At 41.3% G+C, this 25115-nt stretch overlaps 1 protein-coding gene across 4 annotated transcripts; it reads left to right on the top strand.

Moving 5' to 3' along the window:
• The first annotated feature begins 38 nt into the window (after positions 1-38).
• Positions 39-24965, top strand: gal3st4 (galactose-3-O-sulfotransferase 4). Of its 4 annotated transcripts, XM_051075490.1 has the most exons (5): positions 353-410; positions 6332-7383; positions 9782-9898; positions 14510-14810; positions 17121-24965. In XM_051075490.1, exons 2-5 carry the CDS (start codon positions 7361-7363, stop codon positions 18222-18224), a joined length of 1545 nt encoding a protein of 514 aa, XP_050931447.1. In that variant the 5' UTR covers positions 353-410; positions 6332-7360; the 3' UTR covers positions 18225-24965. The 4 variants fall into 4 exon arrangements, with proteins under 4 accessions (XP_018526630.1, XP_018526628.1, XP_050931447.1 ...); XM_018671114.2 differs by lacking the exon at positions 6332-7383 and having other exon boundaries at positions 39-410; positions 14513-14810; XM_018671112.2 differs by lacking the exon at positions 6332-7383 and having other exon boundaries at positions 39-410.
• The last annotated feature ends 150 nt before the right edge of the window (positions 24966-25115 follow it).

Raw genomic sequence — 25115 nt, 5'->3', positions numbered from 1 at the left:
AATCACGGTCTGGCCTCCCTCAGATAAGTCCAATCTCTAGACCACTCAGCGCAGGTAGTTGAATAAGAAGTCGGGTAAATTGCCCAAGTGGTGGCAGACGACAGGAGAAGAAGGTGGGGTGAGGAGGACGACAGGGTGAACTGATAAAACCACTGTGAAGCTTTCAGATGACCGCCGCGCGCTGCACGTGCAGCCTGTGCTGTCGACTGAGAGACGAAGAGTGAGTACCGGAGCGCGGTATGGTGTTTGGATCTGCTCCGTCGTTGAAACACAAGCCGGGGGAATTTGACGGACTTCAGCTACCGTCTGCTGAAGTGTGCTGGAGAGCCGCTGGTCCAACAGGAGGAGAACACAGGGCACATGGAGAGTGTTTCTAACCAGGCTACAGCCGACAACAGTATCAGCAGAAGGTGAGTCTACTTGACATGAAGACGTTTATCAGTGGCGGTGTGCTGGGGAGCAGGGCTCAGTTGTCTTCATCTAGCTGGAAACCGCCGGAGGATAGTGAAGTTTGTCGTAAAAAGTACATCTCAGTCCAATTCAACAGTGTTTTGATATGACTTGGACATGGCTTGATCAGTGTGGGAAGCCCACAGCCCACAGCAACCCCGTCGATTCTTTTATTGTGCTAATATACTGAACGGGCCGAAACAAGATGAGTTTGTGTTAAAGTCGCCTGTTTGACGTTGCTCCACATGGCCCTGCTCTCGAAATGCTCTGTGAATGAAACAGACAGACACAACTTTGGAGTGCAAGCAACGTTACACCGGTGATTTGAAAGGAAAACACCCTCACACCACATTGTCTCCAGGTTTATTGGGCGACAATGTGTCAATTCATTCATTCTCTCTGTCCTCTTTTGGATCAGACCCGACCAGTTCATACCTGATACCTGCTCTGTTTGTGCCTTGCTGTAAACTCCAGTGGTGAAGTACACAGACCACTTGTCGGCTTATTGTCCAGGCATTTGGTCCAACAGTTTGTGGAGAAGGCCTAATCTTGTTTTGTTTGACTGATCCTGCAGTATTAACCCAGCCTGACTGGACCAGGTTTAACCTAGTACACCAGGTTACTGGACGAGGGAACTATATATATATATATATATATATATATAAAACTCTCAGCAACTAACTACAGTCAATATTTAATTTTTTTCATAAGACTTCTTTATTTAAACTGAGGCTACAAATGAATCATCACTATCAACATTCACAAAACGTCATTTGTGTAAAGAATATTTGCTTTTGACAAAGTAATTCATTCATTCATTCAATTCTTTATTGTCATTTTCAGTAACAACGCGATTCTGTTGAGCATCTCAAAAGTGAAAAATTAAATTTCAAAAAGTGCATATGTGTAAATATATACAGTGTATTCTATTATAGCACAGTAAGACAACAGTTCAAAAAATGGCACAGTCACAGCATCAGACGGATCAAATATAGGATATAAGATAAGATAAATGTACTTGATTGATCCTGTGAGGGACATTTTATGTAAACAGTCGTTTAAGAGCAGCAGCAATGCAAATTCACTTCACAATTTTGATTACTGCGTTTAAGGTGCATGAAAATGTGCAGTATATTATCCCCTTTTAACTTGATTTTAAGCAGCCTACAACATAACATAAAAAATATATTTTTCCTGATGTTGAAAAACCTTACTGACCAACATCACAATTTAGATTAGCTGTAGCAACAGTTTAATGTTCCATTGTACATGTAATGTCTATAGGAAACTAATAGCCTTGACCTGGACCATATTATTTGACCCGTTTCTTCACATATTAAGATACATTTTAAGTTAGTTTGTCCCCAGATTTATTCTCAAAGCAGTTAGAATGATATATCAATCACAAAGCTTATCAGGTTATTGTTAATCTGAATTCACTGTAGTGAAACTAATCTTTATGTCCCTGTGCTGGTGACAGCTGTGTCTGGAGGTATTATGTTTCTGGGTTGTCCGTCTGTCTGAATGTGATATCTCAGGAATGCATCAGAGGAATCCCTTCATCAAATGTTCAGTTGGAGTTGAGGATGAACAGAGTAGATTTTCATGGTCAGAGGTCAGGGTCACAGTGAACTCATGAATGTGATATCTCCAGACTGCCTTGAGGGAATTCCTTCAGATTTTGTATGAACATTCACTGTTGATGACCTGATTAGATTTTGATTGTCAAAGGTCAAGGTCATAGTGACTTAACGTTCTTGTGAATGCGATAGATCAGGAATGCTCAGAGGGAATTTCATTACATTGACTCGGACTTAAGGATGAATCATTAAAATTTGTTGGTCAAAGGTTAAAGGTCACTGATGGCACTACACGTGTTTTTCGGCCTCAACTTTAGAACTCACATGTTAAATAACTGCAACTGGACTGTTTGGCAGAGGCATACTGCTGTGAGGCTGTAATTCTAGTTTTATTTATTTTGCAATATTTGAGAAATCTGCAAGAAGGCAGTGGTGTAATGATTTATGGTGGGGGTGAGTCAACATAAGTGTTCCTTTTATCAACAGCTGGACATATCACAGCCAGTACATGAGGTTCAGTCAAACAGGAGACTTCTGTTCTGCTGCTGTCTGTGTGTTTCTATACACCAGGAGAACTGAGATCATGATTCTTTCACATGATCACATGAATATTTATCGCACTCTTAGACAGTCAAGTAAAAACACTCCCCGTCTACATTGCAATCTGGAGAGTTTGGATCCCAGGTCAACAGCTTTGGCTCTTTGTCGTGTTCCTAGGAGACATTTCTGAGCAGTTTTTGTGGTGTGGTGAGAACATTATCCTGCTGGGGGAGGCCCCTGATATTGGGGAGTGTTGTTGGTCTGTGACAATATTTAGGTGGGTGGTACATGATAAAGTAATGTCCAGATGAATGTCAGGACCAAAGGTTCCTCAGCAGAACAATGTGTTATAACGAAATGATCGATGTTATTCACTTCATCCACCAGTGGTCATAATGTTATGGCTGATCGTATAGCACAGTGAAAATCACAAAAAAGTACCATGTCTCATTTCTTCCCTTTAGAACAGTTAAAGCTGTGGAATAAGTAAGAATAAAAATCAAACGTAGCACCCAGTACTTAATGGACACTCAGCCAACTATTGCACTCAAAGGTTCTTGGCCAAGAACACCATCCTCAACATTTTTAGACTTTAGGGAGGAACACTAATCTCTGGTATCTACACTGAAATTGCTTGCGGACAGGGCAACACACGAGATGGTGAACAGGTTGGTGCTGAGAACTGAGACCATTCTGAGCATAAGGAAGATGTAAGTGTGATAGACAGGAGTAGCCAGTGATATTGTTATATCGTGTATTGTTAGTCTTAATGTATCCTGATCATTCTACTCAGTAAAAACATTGCATTGGTGCAGGAGCCACCAGAGAGCTCAGCCAAAAAACACACAGTTGTGCAACAAAGAAGCTGGTCTGTAATACTCTGTCTTACTCCATGTAGTTTGTAGTGATGTGGTCAGTGGTGCAGTGGGGATTTTTTTGAGGGTGGAGACGCTGATTTTTCTGACATCATCAAAAAGAATCACACACACACACGGGTTAAATGTTTGCCAGATAAGGATGGGAAACTACAGCTAATCAATTACAAAAATCAACACCACCACCAACAGTTCTAATGTGTGTGAACGTTGCTGGTGCTGGCTGTCTCCTCAGAAGAAACTGATGTTGTTCATCATTGTAATTGACATCTTTACGAAAGTAAAACTTGAGATTTCAATGTGAGGTTCATAGATAAGAACGAGCTGTGTAGCCTAGTATCACTTTTCCTCTTTTGTTTTTTTTCATGAGTAGGCGGGACTGTCTCAGGATGATGACGATCATACTAATGAAACTTGTTTTTCAATTGCTAATAACACCGGTTTAACAGTAAAATTGCTCTTTTTTCTTCTGCTGCTGCTCCTTATTATTATTATTATTATTATTATTATTATCTATTTTTTTAAATCATGCTGAAAGAAGTGGGCGGGCGGTGTTCCCCTGCATCCCCTGCCCACTACACCTCTTTTAGTAAATCTGTTGCAAAGGCCAATAGGGAGAAAACAATCCCTGCTGTGAAAACCTTCCACACCTGATAAACCTGATAAGCCTTTAAACAGGACTTTCTGGTTCAGATCCTGTCACCTCAGTGATACCTGCAGTAACACACCATGCATCCCCACTCTTTTTTTGTGAGACTGTGCTATTGTCTGGAGTAGTCCATGTGGAGGAGTGTGAGGAGGGGGCGAGGGAGACATGGCTTAACTGGTCAGGAACAGCTGGTGCTGCCTCTTTAACAAAGGCACCGGTTAACCGATTAGAGGCTTTACTTCTAAATTTAGAGCCGGAGCTGCCTCCTCCTGTGCACACACTCACTCTGAATCTGTGCTGATGGGGCGTCTGTGTCTGGAGTTGTTGGGCATTGATAGCGATGTTTGGTCATTTCATCCAGTTTGTGACGAAGCATGTCAGTACCAGTGGCTCTGGTGCTCACATGCAGTGTGTGTACTGTAAAGCCTTAAACAAACTCAGTGTGTGTACATGAATATGAATAACAATCCCTGGATTACACACTGCAAACACGGCAGACACCCACATCCTGAAGGAGGCAGAACACAATAGAATAGGGACATTGTTGTCAGATTACGTGGCTTCACTGTGAAGGAAAATAGTCTTTGAAATAATTGTGAATAAAGCAGAGCACAGAACAAGTAAACAAAAGCTGCCCGATGAGTGTCAGCTAATATCCCACTCACGCACGGTACGATTGCCTTAGTGTTGTAACTCTCGCTGCTCGCTCTGTATGGTGCAAGCAAAAGACTGGAGCAGACTTTCAGCAATGAAAAGAGGCAAATTGCGGCATTATGCTGGTGGTGGGGGTGGGGTGCTTAATGGTCTTTGCAGGAGTTATTGTTTTAGTAGTTTCACATTAAGAATCAGTTTATTAAGGGCCTGTGGGCTGATAACTGAGCTGCTGCTAACGTTAGCTCACGTTGTTTCTAGATGCTCAGCTTGTTTTTAGGTGAGGATTCCTTTAGTGTTCATCGTTTAGGAGGTTTTTACTGGGAGCTGAATTATCCACAGATTTCATATTAAAAAAACAACATTTCTCTGCTTGGTAGACACAGGACGTTGAGAGCAGCTGTTTGCTCAGCTCGTTTGTCTAATTACTGAAGATCCAGACGTCTGATGACAAAGATCCTTCATCTGTTTTATGATTAGAATTAGAACATTACTTAAAGTGACAGTGATATGATTTGAAACATTCAGAAAGTAGCCAGCTGAAAATGTTTTAATGTCCGACTGTCCGGCCAGCAGTCAGTGCTTACAGAAAACACAGTGGATTTATAGTACCTAAACACTCATGTGACCGCAAACGACAGGAACAAATAACAAACAGCTTTGGTGACGTAAATGATTTCAGATGATATGCAGCTACAGCTCTGAACAAGAATCTGATGGAAGCCAAGAAAGTAGCAATAACAGCTGATGCCTGGACAGCTCTCATGACTCGACATGACAACATATTATTTTGGTTTGGGTGGAGGGCACGATTAATGGAGGGCTGGATTAATCAACTTCAAAGAATAATTAAAATGACCATCCCTAGTATGTGTTCATGTACAACAAGTGTTGTATTTTGATGGCCCGCTCTTATTGTGTCTCCATGGGGATGACAACAACTGAGTAGTGAAAGTCTGCTTCCGTCTATCTTCACTTCAGTAGTTTTCCCAGGTTCCAAAGCTAAACAGAGTCTTCATTGGTCGTTCCTGGCATAAACTCTGGGAGGTTCTGACAGTGAACTCAAAAAATGAGTGTGTGTATACTAGCTTCTAAATGGTGATTTCTAGCACATATATTGTTTGATTTAGGTATAAGTTGTAATACAAGTTTTTGTTCCTACAAGTGAATCAACATATTTCCACATGCAGTAAAAAGTAGGTGAGCCTGGGCCTGTGCTCTCCAAAGAGGGATTTCCATGAGCCTGCCCTCTCAAAGACCTCCTCAGAGTCTTCTCATGTCCGCTCATGCTTTGTGATGACTAAAACAACTGTCAGCTTTAATGAAGCTGAGGCTTGACTTCTCAGCTCAGTCACTGCTCTCACAGTATCTGAGCCCTTAAATCTGGGTAGTGGAGTTAGTGAGTAAATGAGCAGGAAGGTGCAGAATATCCAGACGTCTTCACATGTTGTTGTTCTGCAGACTTTAATGGATTCCTTTTATTTTCACATTAATCATCACCCTTGACAGACAGATGATACACTCAATGATCAAACCGTTCAAACAGCCACCTATGATTATTTGTCTTGTTTCTGTCATTATTCCAGAATGTAGTGCGGTACGATCTCAGTCTACACTTCTACATCCCACCAGGCTGAATGTATCGTTTAAGGTGGTGCGAAGAGTTCTTTTTCTCTGGATGCCTTTCTGTCAGCATCACAGGGTGACGTCAGATTCAGCAAACCTTAGCTTTGTCAAGCTAACAGAGGTGAAACAACCCACACCGGAAACACACCCACACATTCATCAAATAAAAGCACGGACTTTGTTGCCTTATGACATTGAGTTCCACAGAAGTGTTGACGTTTTTACGTGATCGAGAGCTGAAACCGTTTTCTTATTTTCGACCAATATGCAGTTTCATAAGGGATTCATCACTTGACAACAATATTTGACCAAAACGAGATAAAGTTAAAGATTATTAATCTTTTTTAATGAATTTCATGTGAAAGGGTTGCTTAACATCCCACAACCAGACACTGACAAATAGTGGTTGTTTAGTAAGCCAGTCCCTTGAAAATCTATCTTTAGGTCAGCAAAACAATAAATAAATAAATGTTTCCTTCTTCCCTAGAATTAGATGCTTGGCAGGTTGTGATTTGAAATGATAGAAAATGAATCAATAAAAACTCAAGCACCTGGAAAAACCGTGTAGGCTTTCTCATGATTCCACATGAGATGAGATGTTTCCTCAGTATTTGTAAATTCCTGCAGACTGCATGAATCCTCCATTGTCTCACCGAATGTCCGTCAAAATGCTTTTATTTTGCAAGTGTCCGGAAGTACTACATGTTCTCTCCCCTTTTCTGCACACACTCCGCTCACAGTCCGTGAGTCTTGGCCGTCAGCAGAATAAGCATTAGAGTTGTCTGTACACAGAAGAGAATTTGGTCAAAGACTAAAGGAGCGGTCTGAGAGAGTCCTCCAGGCTCCGTGTCGGTCAGCAGGGCTGCTGCGGGTCCGTGGCCTGATCTATACTGGCGGCGGATCAGCTGCAGTTGAAGCCTTCGAGATGCTCCGAGCTCTCTGCAGCTACACAATAACACCGTCACCGATACCGGCCCGGGGACACAGCTATGCTTTTCAGACGGAGAGCCAGGTAACGGTAGCTAGCTAGCAGGAGCGGTCAGTGTGGTAGGAGGAGGACGAGAAGAAGGTCCAGGCGGAAATCCGAGGCGGTTTACACCGACTGGGATGCAGAGATTGTGGTGTAGAAAGGGCGGCGTTGGGCTGAGATCCTGCAGAAAACGAGAAGGTGTAGGTGGAGAACTGGAAAGGCTCCTTCACGCGCTACGGCCTGTCTTTTAATACTTATTCAGTCCATCTGCGAGAACCGTTCCTGCGCGCGCCCCCGCGCGCGTTTGTAAATGAAAGCTGTGTTATCAACTAAAGGCTGCTTTGTGTTGTGGTGGAGAGAGTGGGGTGGGGGCCAATGCTGATTTCTCTGTGTCTATCACCGCTCTTATTGTCTCTGAAACCGATTATCACATGAAACCATTCAGTCCTTCATAGTCTTTGGTTCTGTTTGGATCCTGACGAGACAACACGTTACATCACACACCATCTCCTATAGCTACTCTGGTTCTGTCCTCTAGTAAACTTCTAACAAACACTGCACAACCCTTTACAACACATTTACTGTGTGTTATTAGACAGTATCATTTAGTGCTGAATCAAATAAGGCCAGGAACAAACAACATTTTTTTTTACTATGTATTAATCTGTGTATTACTCTTTAGTTAATTCTTTCAGTTCAAACTGTAATGTCCTGGAATATAGTGAGAAAATAGAGATGTTTTCAGATTGACAGTTTGGTTGGACCAGCTGTACAGTAATTCAACTTACAGTCATGTAAAGCAGAGAAAAGGTGGTTGAATATAATAGAATATAATATGAAGGTGGTTGAATCAGATGAGGTTGGTCATTGTAGCTGTATCCCTGTGTGTATAACTGAGAACACTCATAGTGACTGCATTAACTTGGTTCTGACTTGTAAATTTACACTGTGTATGCAAATGTAGAAATGTAGTCACATCTGTCTTCCACTCACAGATCCAGTTCTGGACCACTGAGAACAGAAGTACAGTCGGTCCCTGCTACATTAGTCAGAATTTGAATTTCCTTGTGCAGATTTTATCCTTGTCTCTGCTGCGTTAGGTTGATATTGGCACTGATTGCCCACATGGATTCAATTCAAGTCCCCAGTCAATTAATTTAGATTCAGTTTAATTTTTGATGATTCAATAAGATCAGACAAATATCAGTGTTGAGTAAAGTGCTTTTCAGAATTTATCCTGGGAACTTATATTTCTTCTACATTCAACAAGTGAGCAGCACTCTTGTTTTGTTGAAGATGAAATTGTGTAAAGTGCACCTTACAGCCTAAATTGTCACACATTTCCTGTGTTGACCAAGGATTTATTTTCAGATGCAGAATAACTAAAACATGACATATTTATATTTTTCACCGACATGTGCAAAACAGTAAAAGAATAGTAAAATACTTTACTTACAAGAGCATCATTGTTCTGCATGTTTAAAAAACCAAAACAAATGCTGTCCCATATAGCTGCACAGACATGCACTGTAATGATCACTGTGAGCACGGACAAGACAGACACTCAAAGTCTGCTCACTAATTCATCTGCATTGTTTGTGTTGACAAGACATCAGTTTGATATGTGCAGGCAGCTGCTAGCTAGTGGTAGCTCTCCAACAGGGACAGACTGAAGAAAGTGTTCCCAGTGTTCACTCCGCTTGGTAGCCAGAGATATCTCTCCAACAAGCACAAACCGAGCTCAGATCAGTGTGCAGAGTCTTTTTTTCACTCTCGTAGATGTGATCTCTAGATTTGCTACGAGACCGGGTCTGTCCCAGTACCCACACTTGACCACATTAGTGTGTGTTAACTCACTGTCAGGCAGTGGGCATGTTAAGTACAGTATTAGTACTTGCAGGAGTGACAATATGACCTCCAACTCCCACTGAGCTCTGATAAACTTCCACACTCTTGCAGTCTGAACAGGTACTATGACAGCTACTGCAGATACAGTATGTTACACAAGTACAACTACTCACTAATACTGCAAGTGTGGGTATTAGGATTGGGTCACAGCTCACAGGACTGTCATGGCTCGGGGAGGCTCATATAGCTGACTGTTGGTTTGTTCCTTTTCAAGTTAAAATAAACCTATCAGCACATATACTGAGCAGACAGATATTGATCAGAAAATGGAATTCTGAAGAATCCGTGTTGACATTTGGTATCTAAAGAGTACAGCAGGTCCTGTTGCCTCTGGATGTTTTCGGGGTGCTTTCCTCCCTGTGTTGATTATGATGATGTCTTAGTCATGTTTGTTTTATGACTCACCCAGATCTCTCCCTCTCTGGCTCACTTTTCTCTTTATCTCTGTTTCTCTTTCCACGTCCTTTTTGCTCCCTGCATCTCCATCCATCCATCCATCCATCCTCACCTCTCACCTCCTCCCCTCCCCCAGGATGTTGCGATGGCTGGTGTGCGGTCGGTTGGGTCCAGTTTGGATGTGGAAAGCACTGCTGCTTTTTGTGGCCATTGCTTTTGCTGGTCAGCTGCTGGGGGTCATCTTCAACAAGAGGTATCTGATTTCATTTCCTCACTGCATTCTCATCTGGTTTTAATTTCTGTAGCTTCATTTCTGCTATTTGCATTACAGTTGCTAGCCTCATATTTTGTGACAAAATCACTTAATGTCCACAAACAGTGGATTTGATCGGAGGGGTGAAAATTGATCAGGTCAAGTTCTGCTTTAGAGAACTCTGACATACTAATTTACAGTGCTGACCAGTGGTCTGACTGCTGTCTTTACAGTGACTGTCTTGGTGGAACTGAGAATTGATCACAGCTTTTTTAGCTAATCATAAAGGGATGTGGATTGTAGTCAGTCATCCGACCAAGGTCCATGGTTCAAATACATGTTTTCAATAAATAATAGTAATGTTAACTTATTGTTCTATTAAAAAAATATGAAAACATTATTATTTATTGGGCATCATCAATGTTGATGCTGATATATTTGCAGTGAGCAATTGTAGGCAGATCTATCAGCCTGGGTGACTGATTGTTTAGCCTCCATAAGACAGTACATTAAAATAGTCATCCATGTATCAAACCAAGCTGTATCTCTTTTTGAAACAATTTATACTCCCACAGAGCTTGACTACATAAAACTGAATGGAATGGCTCACCTAATTTCTTCTTTCTTTCTATTTTGAACCCTCTCTGGCTCTCTGTTCCATCAAAAGTTAGCACTGTAAAGATGGTTTACAATTTGCATGTCAAAGCTAGAGTTTAACCCACTGCGTGAATGTACCATAATGTCCTTTTCATAAGATGAACTGATTCCCATGTAAGATTTTGCTGGTATAAATGATGACTTATACCTGAAAGGGTAAGTCATCATTGAATCACACAGAGCAAACTGCTGCTCAGTGTTTTCTAGGCATAACACCTCCAGGGATGTAACACCTCTGGCCACATGCCAATCACTTATGACAGCAGGTGTTTTTCTATTAGCTGCCAAAGGCAAAATACCTGCACTGACATCACAGAGTAATGCTGCTTTCATCCTGTTGATCAGCTTTCCCACAGAAGGCTTGATAGTGGGATGGGTCTGTAGTACTGCTGGATGTTGAAGTGGGTAACTGCCTGCTAATAAGTTTGCATTACAACTGGCTAAATATGTCAGCTGTTGTGTTTTCAGCTTGCTGTGCCCCTAAATGGGAAAAAAACAGGTAATGTTTGCAACTTAAGGGTGCTCTGAGTGTGTGGTTACCATTAACAGTAGTGTATGTGCACTTTATGTACAACAATGCAGTAAAAAAAAAAATGCAGCTTCTGCTCCTGTGTGTGTGCTCAAGTATTTACCACAGTGACATGGGTTGACTAATTTTCAGCTTGCAGCTGTCTGCTCAGTCTGTGACTACAACCACAAAAACCACACTGAAGAACTGAGAAGAATGATACAGAGCCTAAATGTACAGAAGTGCCCCAAATCACATGACACCCCTCACTGTGTGGAAAATCAGGCGTGGAGCAACATCAGCTTCAAAGTTGGATTATGTTTATGATATTGGTTTAGTTCAATTATTGTATGCACTGTGTACTATTCTAAGCCATAATATTCTAGCTACAACCTTAACTATAGTATGTGAGCAGCAGTGAGGTTACAGACTGGTGTACAGATGTAGCTGGTTGTTGTGGCAGCAGAGTTGTACACACAGTGGTAACTTCTCACTGTTACCACCACTGTCTAAAGAGTTTGGTCTGCCACCACGTTTGTATTGCATGTACTGCATGGTGTGTGTACTACTGCTTTCTCTTATTTTGTGAACAGAGACAACAGTGACCCAGGCATCAAAGTATATTGTTTTTATGCATCCATGTCGGTGACAGCTGTGGCCAGGGGCAGTGTTTTCAGATTGTCTGTCTGTCCCTTTCATGTGAATGTGTTTTCTTGGGGGGGGGATCTCCATAATAACAAATTATATGCTAATTAAGACCAAATTCCACACAAAGATCTAATAGGATAAAATGATGAAGTGATGACATTTAATATCCTGAATGTTAAAGGTCAACTCCAATGTGACATCATAATATAGCTATTATGTAACACCATAAGTCAGGAAGAGGTGGGGAGAGTGAGCATTTTTCCTGCAACTTGACTTGTTGGCAGAGGCATATAACTGCAAGGCAGTAATTCCAGTTTTCTTTTGATAACCCTCCTAGAGTAAAAATATGCAAAGAAGTGTAATGTATGATTTCAACCAACCAACAAGTACAGCAACCCAAAACTACTATGGGCAGGAATATGAGAAAGAGCTAAGATGTGAAGCCACCCAAAATTTGATTTGGTTCACCTTCATAAAAATTAAACAAATATCTAGTATTAGTAAGTAGTAAGTATTTGCTGAAATGAATTAAAATGTCTTTGACGATTATGAGAGATGAAACCAGGTTGGAGTTGTATAGTAACAGATCATCTGCATATAAAGACAGTTTGTGAGTGATACCCATACTGATGGTAACATCAAAGGCAAATGGCTAAGGGTTCAATGGCCATAGTAAACAGAAGAGGAGAGATGATGCCACAGTGTTGAGCAAAACAGTGGAACCTCACACCATTGGTGAGAATACATGCAACAGGAGAGCCCTACAGCAACTAAATCCAAGCAATAAAGTCAGAACAAAAGAAAAAAAATCAGGACATGGTAAAGGTACTTTAAATACAATACTGGGGAAAGCCTCCACTGTCTGGGTAGGGAGCTGTGATTAGGGAAACATATGTCAACTGACATGGAGGCTTGGCTTGAGATCACTATGTTGTAGTAAGTACTAGTCCATTGTAAAAGTGTATTGTCAATAAGATATGAAAGATAATAACAAATCAATTCTTAAGTATGAATAGTGAACATGGGAGAAAAAGGTAGGAGACGGATACATGGGTGGATCTCCAAAGGCGGCTTAAGCCTAATGTTTTCTGTAGTGTGGCAGAAGTGTGTTTGAGTGGAAGATCTAGAGGAAGGCTGGAATAAGATTAAAATCACCAGCTAAAATCAAATGATGACTGTCTACATGAGGGAGAGAGGAAAAAAAGGAGCAATAAATCTGTCATAATTAATACATCACACAGTAATTACAAAAGCCTCAGTTCCTACAGGCATACACCCCGCTGGCAATACAAGCATTCTCTCTAAATAGTTTCTAACTTCCCCTGGCGAATTCAGACAAATACATCATAATAATATCATAATTTTCCTATTATTATACTTACATAGGTAAGTAACCAAGTTTGCTTAAATCCTTGTGTAAAGCAAGTCCTTGTAGATGTTGACCAGTGTATCCTGGTACTTCAGGTCATTTCTTTGCAAGCTTATCAAAAAACAAACTCCTGATTTGATGCCAGTGGAAGCATGCAATCACATTCTGGGTTTGTCCCCATGTTGTGACTTAGCAGTTAGCATACAATGGGCACGGTGAAGTTTCTGTAGCACTTGGTCCTAGATTATCTCTACCAGGGCTTCATAGAGGAAAGCTGTGGGCTGAGGATCCTCAGTAGACTTTGGTAGATAACAATCCTAATATTATTTTGTAAGCTTCAGCCCTTCAGGTCAGCGTTTTTGGATGACTTGAGGACATGCATCGGCCAGGATGGAGGACAATGCTTTGAGGGCCTGGAAGGGTTCCTCAGTTAAGTTAGCCTACCATAAGCAATCACTGTAGTCCGTATCACATCTAATTTAGTTCTGAGCAATGTGAGCACCAGCTGCAATTCGGTAGAGGTGGGTGATGATGTAGACTTGCTGTGCCTTTCTAGCAGGCTAGTCAGAACAGGCACATGTATCTGATTATCTTTGTCTGCCAGCTTGTCTTTTTGGGATCTTCTTTCGTATTCTGTTTACCAGCTTTGTATAACTTCACATAGGAAGGGAAAGAGTTCATCTGCTCATAATGGATAGCTTTGAGTTGTTAGAAGCCAAGTAGGATGACATTTAATACGTGACTATTTGTTGTACACTTCCAGACTTCTATTGATTATTCTAAAATGTCATCTCCATCTGTCCATATCACAGGCAAACTACTGAACAGTTTGCCACTTGACCATCCTTCTTTATCTGTCAGTGTATCGTGTGACAAATTTTGCCCTGGTATATCCCAAAAAGCATTTTCAGTTCACAAGAATGATGACCTGCTCTGCAGGTTTACATTTCAGTGTTAAGCTGTGTGTACGCAGGAGGCGTAGCGTGAGCAGCATTTGATCAAGTAGCAGCAGCAGCCTCTGTGGATGCATTCAGGCACATTATGGAGTTGTAGTGTAGGTCCTCAGCTTGTAGCCCATCAAACAATGACTGTCAGTTATGTGTGTAAAATGGAAGAAAATAGTGTAAAAATTCTTTGTGTGACATTTACAAGCATAAGGTGCAGGTGAAACACCAGTTCTGTCAGATGAGCATGAGACGGATGACTCGAAAATGGATGAAAGGCTGAAAAGACACGTAGTTATGAAGGTCAAAACTGCATTAACTGATTTTTTTTTTTGGTCACGTGGGTGCTGCAGTGCAAACAACATTGGTGTAGTATGACTGTATAAAGTTATGTTGAAAATGTTAGGGGAAAAAAAGCACAGTCAGTTGATTAGTGCAGCTTTGAGGCACTAAACTGAAATCCCTTTCCTCCACCTGTCCTCCAGCAGTGTCCAGCCAGCTGCTCGCTCCATCTTCTCATCCCCTGATGCTCAGGGGCCGTCTCTGGGCTCCTGTCAGCCCCACAACCACATCATGTTCCTTAAGACCCACAAGACGGCCAGCAGCACTGTGCTCAACATGCTGTATCGCTTTGGAGAGGAACGCAACCTCCGCTTTGCCCTGCCACTGGGCTACCAGCTGGGTTACCCGCTGCCCTTCAATGCTCACAGGGTCAAAGGTTACAGAGGTCCTAGAGCTGTGGAGTTCCACATCATGGGCAATCACATGAGATTTAATAAGCCTGAGGTGAGTTATGTAGAAGAGGAGAGGGGTGAGTGGAATACTGATAGTTGGTTAGCAGCCCTCTGATTCTACTTCAGCAGCATAACACAGAACACTGACCTGACATTCTTAGGATGTAGCCAAAAACTGGATGAGTATTCCTGTGGAAGCTAGAATAGTGACATTAATAAAACACTGACAATAAATTTGGCATTGAAAACAAAACCCAAACTGTACCTGAAAAAGGAAACATTGGCATAGAAATATTTGTATTGTAAAAACATTTTTTTTAGTTTTACTGAAAAATAAAACCCAGACATCAAAAAAATCCAACCTCACAATATTGTTATCTTACTTTATCTTTTGTATTATGATGTGTTTTTCAATGACAATCTGCAGATTTTTTCGACATGTCTGTCTTCTTTCAGTGAGTTTTTTTTTTTTTTTTTTACGATGTCACAAATTTTTCAATGTCACTGGTTTTCAGTTTCAACTTTGTGTCACTGTTTTTTGGGTGGAGAGGTGGGGCTTAAGTGGAGGGACAATGAGCGCGAGATCCACACATAAGCTGCAGCACATTTGCATAGTACTGCTCAAGACACTGCTGGAGTTGCATTATGTGTGCATGGAGGTCATGGAACGACCATAGACTGTATCTAGAAAAGATGTTTATTTATAGATACAGTCTATAGGAACCACTTGGTTTTGATTTCGGTGCCCATGTAACCGGGTTAGAGCCACAGCCGAGTGACATGCCAGCTCGAGCCTGGCTACAGTTTAGGGTCTCCCCTATTTTTCACTCATGATGCGCACAGTTCCCAGCAAAAGTAGACCTGAAAAAAATCTGTTGATAGTCATATTGACATCATACCAGCAACATTACATAAAACTAATGCCTTTCAAAGGTGGTTTGCAGGTGATTCATGTTTTGCTTGCTTTCTCTGTCTCCGTGTGTGTCTAGCCAAGTGCTTTACTGCACCCACCAACACTGCTTGCCCCTCCACTTAAGCCCCGCCTCTCCACGCTAAAACAGCGACAGAAAGTTGAAACTGAAAATCAGTGACATTGAAAAAATACTGACATTGAAAAAAAATGTCCTGAAAACTAGCCCTGTCATGCAGCACCTTTACACTGCCGTTAACTACAGCTCTCATCCAAAAAAGAGCAAATACTCTGCAGCTTGATCCAGTCTTATATCTACATTTTATCTGCTTGACTTGAGGGGCAGTTTTATCCAGTCCAACTGTCATTCTGATTTTTTTAGCTCTATTACTAGGAGTTACTAGTTATATTATATACACATTAGTAGCCTTTGACCTAGTGAATCTGAAAAGTGTTCTTGAAACCTACCTGCATCCAGACACTCAACAGTAGCCTCCTTAACTGGTTACATATCACTATTTGTCACAATATCACCAACTACTGGTATGTTATCTGGATGATAACCAGCTGACTTCATGTCAAGCTGAGTGAAAATTGCCAGGTTAAGTCAAACTGGAGTGACAACTTTTCCTCATGTACCAAAACTATGAGTCAGTGTTATTAAATCTAACAAGAGATCCATGACCGTAAAACTTGTTCTTTTCTAACCTCATCAAATAGAATACATCCTGGACTGAGAGGTGTGAGAGGGGGAATGGAGTTCTTATAATCAGGCAATGCTAAAAAGCAAAACGTTGTTTATTGCCCCTAGACTTTGTGGGTCTAGCTGATTTTGCACTTGGCTCATAAAAAGGTGTAGACCATGATTCTGTGGACTCAGAAACATGTAAAATTAGCTCCCTTGCTGTAGTTTTTAATAAAGAAAAAAAGCTTCAGGTGCCTTGATTTAGACGTCAAAAAAATGTATTATACTGTTTGAAGAAACTGTGTTTTACTTTAAGCTTTTTTTGCCAATTACTAATCTTAGGCTGGGGTGTACTGTTAAACTGCAAAAACATTTTACAGGCTTTTATACTAGTTTTACAAATTACAGCCAAGCAAAACTGGCATTGTGTAAGACCATTTGATTCTATTTTAAAATATCTGGCTTCTTTCTAGTAGAGATGATTTTGCAGTGTAGCTACATGTGAGAGTGGCAGCTGTCCTCCATCTCTGCTGACCTCTGTACATTGTGTTTACATTCAACACAGTGAAGGCACGAATAGTGACTGCTCACCGTCTGAAAGCACTTCAGTAGTTTCCTTCCTCAAAGGGTTGACAGTTTACTGGTGATCATTTGTCAACTACGTTCTGTACACTGTTGCTCTGAGGATGTAGTTTAGCTACTGTTGTAATTGGATAGCATCACATTACTAGCACACTTTTGTAACAAAGTTCTTCTCTGTCTCTTAGGTGGAAAAGGTTATGCCAGCAGACACATTTTACTTTTCTATCATCAGGGATCCGGTCTCTCTGGCTGAGTCCTCCTTTGCTTATTACAAAGAAGTAGCACCTGCCTTTAGGAAAGCCAAAGGCTTGGGTGACTTTGCTGATGACCCTAGGAAATACTATGACCCCCGTCTCCGCAACAACCATTATGCCCGCAACCTACTGTGGTTTGACTTTGGCATGGACCACAATGCTAATTTCTCTATGGCGTTGGCTCAGCGTGGCGTGGCCATGGTGCGCCGGAACTTCAAGCTGATTCTAGTGTCTGAGTACTTCGACCAGTCCATGATCCTGCTGAGGCATGCCCTCTGCTGGCCACTGGATGCTGTTGTCTCCTTCAGCCTCAATGCTCGGCAGCAGAAACCCAGTGGCATTGGGGGGATGAGTGGAAGTTGGGTGGGCAAAGCAGCAGCAGTGGCTGGTGTCAGTGTCAGAGGTGGACATTCACAGGCCAAGACACTGCCCAATCTGTCACTAACAGAGGAACAGCGGGAGAAGCTGCGGCAGTGGAATGCCTTAGACTGGCACTTATACAAAGCCTTCAACCAGACCTTCTGGGAGGAAATCGACAGGTTTGGTCTTTCTCAGATGGAGCAGGAAGTGTCTCTTCTCAGGATGCGGCGGGAAGATCTGGCCCGGGTTTGTCTCAGGGATGGGGGGAAACCTGTGGAAGCACACAGGATCCGAGACAAAAACATCCGGCCGTTCCAGAGTGGATTAGTGAAGATTCTTGGCTATGAGCTCCAGCCAGGGCTGGACAACACCACCAGAACAGCCTGTCTCAGGATGATTAGGCCCGAGATCCAATACAAAGATGTGCTGGATGCTAAACAGTTCCTTCGGGCTCCGGCGGTCCAAGGCCAACCTGTGCAACAGAACGTGGGACGGATGGTGGCAGCTGGTGGCTATTTTATAAGACAAGACTCATCCAGGACAGGAGAGAGGCTAGTGGGGGGAGAGGCTGGGGGGAGGACAGTGGACGAGGGGGAGAGAGACTGGGATGGAAGCCATTTAATGCGGAGCAACCAGACTTTGATGCGAGGGCAAGACAAAGGAAGGTTGAGATAGTTTGAGGTGAGTCCACTTCCTAAATACGGTACCTTTGGTCTTTGAACAGTTAGAAACTGAGATGAATGTGGTTTACACATGGGAAAACAAAAAGATCCTCCTTTGCACTCTAACTTTTTGGTCGTTTGCCTGTTTCCTTAAAACTGTCTCTGCTCATAGTTAGTGTAATCCTTGTGGACTTGACCTTTGACCTCTGAGCACCTGGGATGCTTTCATGGCTGCAGTTACAAGCTGATAGGCGGACATATGTTCTGTTTCAGCAGAATGTGAAAGGACCACTTTTTTTCCCCAAGCACTCCTGTTGTCGGCAGGTCCCTCTGCTGTTTATCTCACAGTCTTAGCGTGTGACCGTAGACACATGGAAGCCTGTTTTATTCCCTGTCCATATGAATACTTTTAAGAGTTCTGATTTTCATGTTGACCTTGGTGCACATGCTTGAAATTTCTCAGCGTAAAGGTACACATAGCCCCAGTTTGTGCCTCTCATGCAGAACTGTCACATGAGTCACTGAGCTAAGCATCTGTTTTTCTAAGATAAATAATTAATGATCTTTGAAACACACAAGCTGTTTCACAGCATTTCTCATGGTTTTGAAGGTATTTCCAGAGAGTCTTTGTGGTGATTCTGTGTTATCAAACCACCGTCTGGGTTTTTCAGAGATTGCTGAGTATCTTTCAGGTAACCTATGTAGCTCTGATGTAAAGTGATACATTAGAGGACAAACTAGGGTTATAGTATGTATAGAACACTATTTTTCCATGGCTGATACAGTTTGTAAAGTCAGTAATGGCTGGTAGAGAACAAAAATAATTAGGGTAAACTTCTTTCTTGCAAACACTTACTGTAGCTCAGCTTCCGACTGTTAACCTGAACAGCTTCTTAAATTTCTCTTTAATAATACAAGAGGGGAAAACAATCTGAGGCCTGTGCTTTTGTTCTGAGCCGCTTTATACTCACCAGTCTGCAGAAGGCTGGTGAGTATCACCATTTAGGCACATTAGTTTCTTCCACTGTCTGCAAAGTAGATGTAATGTCACCTATTAAAAGTGTGGGCCGAGATGAATCTCAATGCAACGGCACTCCCTAATTTTTTTAGAATGCACAATAATGTCTTCAACTCCCCAGAAATCCTCCCTGATCTCTGATGATAGTTTGGTACTAAACCTTGAACAAGCAGTTATTTTAGGTGGGGTGCTGTGTGGCATTAAAACAAAATCACAAAAGTGTGTCTTTAAACTTGACCTCATTTTAGATTAAACTGTACTGTCTCAAGGGGACATTAGTATTAGCCTACACACACGTACTTAAAAAAACAACTGAAATAAAATCGATCAATTACAAAACAAAGTAGCTTCAAAAGATCTGGGCACCTGTAACTGGTCACTGAACACACTTTTTGACATTATCAGGTGAAAGTAAAGAGCTGAGAATACAGACATTGTGCATAAACCCAGACAAACTGTTAAATCTGACTTTGCTTGTATATGGAGGGCATAACCCATGAATGGCAATTACATATATCATTGTCAAGTTATCTGTGATAGCTTGCTGTAACAGCTGAGACCATGGTTGAAATGGTGGGTAACACTATCTCAGACTGGTGTTGCTATTAGTCCTGATGTTCGTGCAAATGAACACAAGTTTTATAAAAACTGCTGTCTTCACCTTTCAGGAAGAAGCTGAAATGCTTCATCATCTTCACCATTATGTCATACAGCGTAAGCTGTGTTTATCTCAGCAGTGTGTGTTAATCATGTGCTAGTATAGCCTGCTAGTAAAACCTGCTGCTTCCTCGCCAGTGTGGTCAGGATAGTTTATCATACTTAAAGTTCAGCAACACAGAAATGTGCTCGTGCATGTCTGCTGACATTGTAAAACTATGAGGTTTATGTGACTAAAAAACATCAGTGAGCCTCACTGCTGCAGTGGATGTCCTTTACAAACATAGCTGAAACAACTCTGCAACAGCATTTTGGATCTGTGAGCACACATCACTGCTACAGTAGGTCTGGCCATGATTCCACAGCTACAGTGCTGAGGAGAGTAAGCTGATTTTATCAGGGCACACCATCAGAGAGGCATCTTATTATAATATGATTAAATATAACAACTGATAGACTGGATAGACTTTTAAAGTGCTATCCTTTATTTGTAATGGGGTATTCTTACATTGAAGTGTTTACTTAAATCCCCTGAGGAAATTTAATGGTTTCCAGTAAAATAAATATACTTAAGACTTACAGCAAACTCCACTAGAACCTCATGTTTTTCTCAATCAGTCAGTGGTCTCGTGGGTCAGTTCAGGGTCAGACAGACTGAACCACAACCCAAATATATGACTGTTGTCACGGAAGTGATTTCTTATATTTATTATATGCCATGTAAGCTGTGCACTGTTGTCCTCTCCTTAGTCTGTGAGTGGTCTCTGAAGTTACTCCCAGTAAACAATACAAAGCAGAAACAGTTTAAGTGTCCAGGAGCAGTGAGCAGCCACTCTCCTTTACATACATCTGTTAATGTGGTTGTCATGTGATGTGGGAGGAAAAGCAGAGCACACACAGAACCCATGCAAGCACCTCGCTCTCTGCTGTGGGACTGGACAGCAGACAAGCGGATGTGTGTATGAACTTTGAGAGTGCTTCAAAGCGAGATGCCTGTCTGCTGTGGTTTTCACTTGTGCTTTCAGTCAGAACAACACAGCAAAGTGACAGCACTGATGCACCATGGCCTCATTTGTTTCACAGCCTTGCAGTCAAGTCATTTGAGAATGATATTTAGAGATAAATATTTTACATGTGGGGGGTCTAAGCAGTCACACAGAGACATAAGATGTGATATGTTATGTCCTTTTTAAAGCCACACAGTTACAGAATGAATTATCGTGCTTATTCTATGGCAATGTGCCAGATGATGATATACAGCACTGTTTATTCATATTTGGCACTGTATACTGTTATAATATTTGTGTTGACACTTACCTTTGTCAGCATTGGAAAAGATGTTACAGTTTGGAGCTTCAGACTCTCCACCCATCCATCCATCCATCCATCCATCCATCCATCCATCCATTATTGTTTCCAGATATCTTTTGAAGGTTGCAGGGGGCTGGACCCAGTCCTAGCTGACATTGGGCAAGGGGCAGGGTACACCCTGGACAGAGTGCCAGTCTGTCTGTCACAGGGCTGACATATAACTGACTCACATTCACACCTATGAATGAGTTAGTCACCAATTAACCTGTATGTCTTTGGACTGTGGGAGAACATGCAAACACCACTGACAGTGGTTACCATTGTTGATCCACAGCAACAAGGTCAATCTTCAAAAAATGGCCAGTATAGATGATGGATGGATGAATAGATACACACCCTCTGATGTAATCAGAGCTGAGTATTCTCCATGATCATGATAGAAATTAAGCAGAGCACAGTTCACATTGGACTGCACTGAATATTGAAAAGAACAATTTTGCCAATATCAAGTATGAAGAAGGTCTGAAAAAGAATCTGACACTCCACATGACATCACATGGCTTTAGGAACATAACTCAGCTGCACAGTGTTCTGGTTGAGGTGGTAGGCATATTCCAACAGTTCCTTGAGCTTCCTTGAGGTGATGTGCTGCTGAAACATTCTTCCCCTAAACGTTTTTTCATGAGCTGCTCATTCACTGAAATATCAGGGTTCCAGAACACGGTCCAACAGGAATAATTAACACCAATTTTTTTTTTTTTTTTTTGAGGCCAATACAAATATAAATATTTGAGTGTTTGAATCAGCCACTATTGTTTTTTTAAGCAGAAGCATATATTGTAAGATAAAATAATAAAGATAAACATTTTTAATTCTTAAGAATATTCAGATATTCAGATTGGATTGTAAAAAAAATCTTAAATATGAATAAATATAATAAACCAATGTTGACACAGCAGCTTGTTCACCTCAGTGTTTCCCACAGATTTACTTTACTTATGGTGGTGTGTGACCAGTGTGCATGCAGTTTAGAGGGAGCTGTAACCCAGGTAATTTTCTGTAGCTACAATTTACAGACGTCCCCTGAACACCTCACATTGGCAGACCCAAAATGTTCCCACTCCGGAGCTGTGGACTTATTCTTCCAAACTTCCTGGCTGGAGGTATGCAGTTGTCATCAAAAACACCTTTTATCCCCGAGCAATATGCTTGCTTAACTTTACCTGGTTCACTGTGGTATGTGTGTGGGCGTGTGAGCGTGTTGAGGAGTGGCCTGAGCCCTGCTCATAGTTAAACTGACACTGACTGCAGAAATGGCACAAAACATGTCTTAGTATATTTTCACTCTGCTCAGACGCTACATACATTCTCAATGTATTGGTTAGGCTGTAATGCAAGTTATGGAAAACAAATGGGCATTTTCCACAAAATGTGTGTGTATGACAGACTTGACAGATTTTTTTGGGTGAAACTCTGACCTTCCCTCCAAAGCCACCATCAAGTCAGTCTCCATTTGTTCATCGTAAATATAGAATTCTAACAGGCACATGGCCCTGACCTTCTTACTGCACATTCACTAAATATTAGCTCGTCTCTAAGCTTTCTTTAGTGCCACCCTCAGTCCAACATGTCAACTTTGCATGTAAGATACACCAGCTCAACTGCTCAGAGATGTCTCCAGGAATCTGGGGAGTTTGGAACCCAGGTCAACAGCTTTGGCTCGTTATCATGTTCCACAAGATATTTCTGAGCAGTTTTTGTGGTGTGGTGGGAACATTATCCTGCTGGGGGAGGCACCTGACATTGGCGAGTGTTGTTGCCATTTGGGGTGTGTGCCTGGTCTAAAAACAACAAACAACATCCAGGTGAATGTCAGGACCAAAGGTTTCCCAGCAGAACATTGTATTGTAACAAGATGACGGATGTTATTCACTTCAGTTATCAGTGGTTTTAATGTTACGGCTGATCGGTGTATCTCCTAATATGCAGACTGACATAAAATTTGCTCTGAATATTTACACTCCCAGACGTGCACCTTTTGATTTAAATGTCTCCATGACGTTTCCTCCAGTGCCACCATCAGGACAAACTCTACATGCTTAATTCCACTTTAGTTCCAAGGCTCTAAGAACAGCTAAGTCAGTTTGTTTGTCTAAGGTAGGGATATTATTTGCACCAGTGCCATAATTGTATTGTGATGTATAAACCAGCCCCACATGCCTGTATTACAGTGAATAACTGGACTAAATCTAGTACATGTTTGCTGTCCTGGGGCACTGCTGATTCATGAGCTGTAGAACAAACACTAATACACAGAACAGCTGCGGTCATAGAAACGCCATAGGATTTTTTTCATGCCTTAGAGTGTCATGTAATGGACCAGGGCTCTAAAACAATGCCCTTCTGTATTTATTATTCTATTTGCCATTTGTACATACTGTATTTATCAGGGGTTTGCTCTCCTTAAAGGTTAGTGGTGATGAGGGGAAGAGTATGATGGAATTCACTGTTGATTTTGGGACATGGATGAATGCCAAGGTTGAAACGCTGATGAAAAATGCCAGTCAGGGTTTGGCCATAATCCAGTATTAACATTTAGGATTTTAGCATGATATAAATTTCATATCATGCTATGGTTTTAGAAAAGTCATTCATCCAAATTTAGAACTTCAGCAGATTTTTTGCTTTAAAAAATAACAAAATGAGTAATTGAAATTATGTGTGAAAAATCACACTGATTCCTTCATATGTGACTTTATGTACATGATATCATTATATTTGTTTCAACTATGTTGACCAGCCCCCTCCTCCCTCACCAAAGTATCAGTATTCATGCATCAAGAGAGAAAGAGTTGGCCCACACATAATAGAAATCTTACCATTACTATCACAAAATATGCTCCAGTCTTTATCTTGTAATTACAAGACAGAATTATTATCTCATACAGACAAGATCTTGGTCTTGTAATTATATGATGGAGCACTTGTAATTGTACTATAATTTCTCTCACTTATAAGATATTTTCTATTATGAGATGCCAAGTCACAATTAAGACCCAGAAGTCACAAAATGTCCCAATCTCCCAGTTATTTTTTCATTTTGTGAATACAGTGTAGTTCTTTAAACACTGTGTATACACGTGTGTTTAATCCCTACTCACACTCCCAATTATACAAATACATTATCTGATAATAAGTACCAGAAAAAAGAATAAAACTGAGTAATTGTCATGGCTGTCTTCCTGAGCTTTGTTTTTATTCTTCCAGAAGAAATCTGCTTTAAATATTTTTACTGATATGGTACTGTGACTTATTTTGTAGCTTGTTACAAGTAGTCAAGTTTTCATATGTGAACATGTTGTATGTTACATAGTGTATAAGAATGGTGCAGAAAATAAAAGCTATGGCTTGTGTCAACCCTCTTCAAATGTCAGATTTTGAAAAATGAGCAGAAGCTCTGGTACTCAGTATGGTTCATCTTAGATCATGCACACTTCATTGAGCAGCTTCCATCTCTGTCTACTATCTGTCCACATCCCTGGACTAATTACTGGCAGGAAGTTCTTGGATCTTCTCTCAACTTGTAGATTTCATTGAACTGGAAGTACAAGAGTTCATTCAGAAAGCAACAGTGTACCTTGGCTTGGATTTTACTTGAAACTGCATATATTTGTTGAAATTTGTAGTCGATGACGCTCTTTGTGTGCATCCACTGAGTTGTTTTTTTTCTTGTACTGAATAAATGCAACATTTCTTTAATGTCACCAACCGGTCTCCTGATCTCTTTCATTTTCACTGATTCGTTCAGTTTTCAGCAGCTGGATGGTAAAATGGTTGATGGCATCAACAACTTGAAATCCCATTAATCATCTTGAATTTTAATGTAGTGTCATGTGGGAGAGAGAACACAGAGTCATA

This window comes from Lates calcarifer, linkage group LG14 (assembly GCF_001640805.2).
Source record: "Lates calcarifer isolate ASB-BC8 linkage group LG14, TLL_Latcal_v3, whole genome shotgun sequence".
Classification (NCBI taxonomy): Eukaryota; Metazoa; Chordata; class Actinopteri; family Centropomidae; genus Lates; species Lates calcarifer.
Note: the sequence above shows the minus strand (reverse complement) of the source record. Positions and strands in the feature narration are given on the sequence as shown.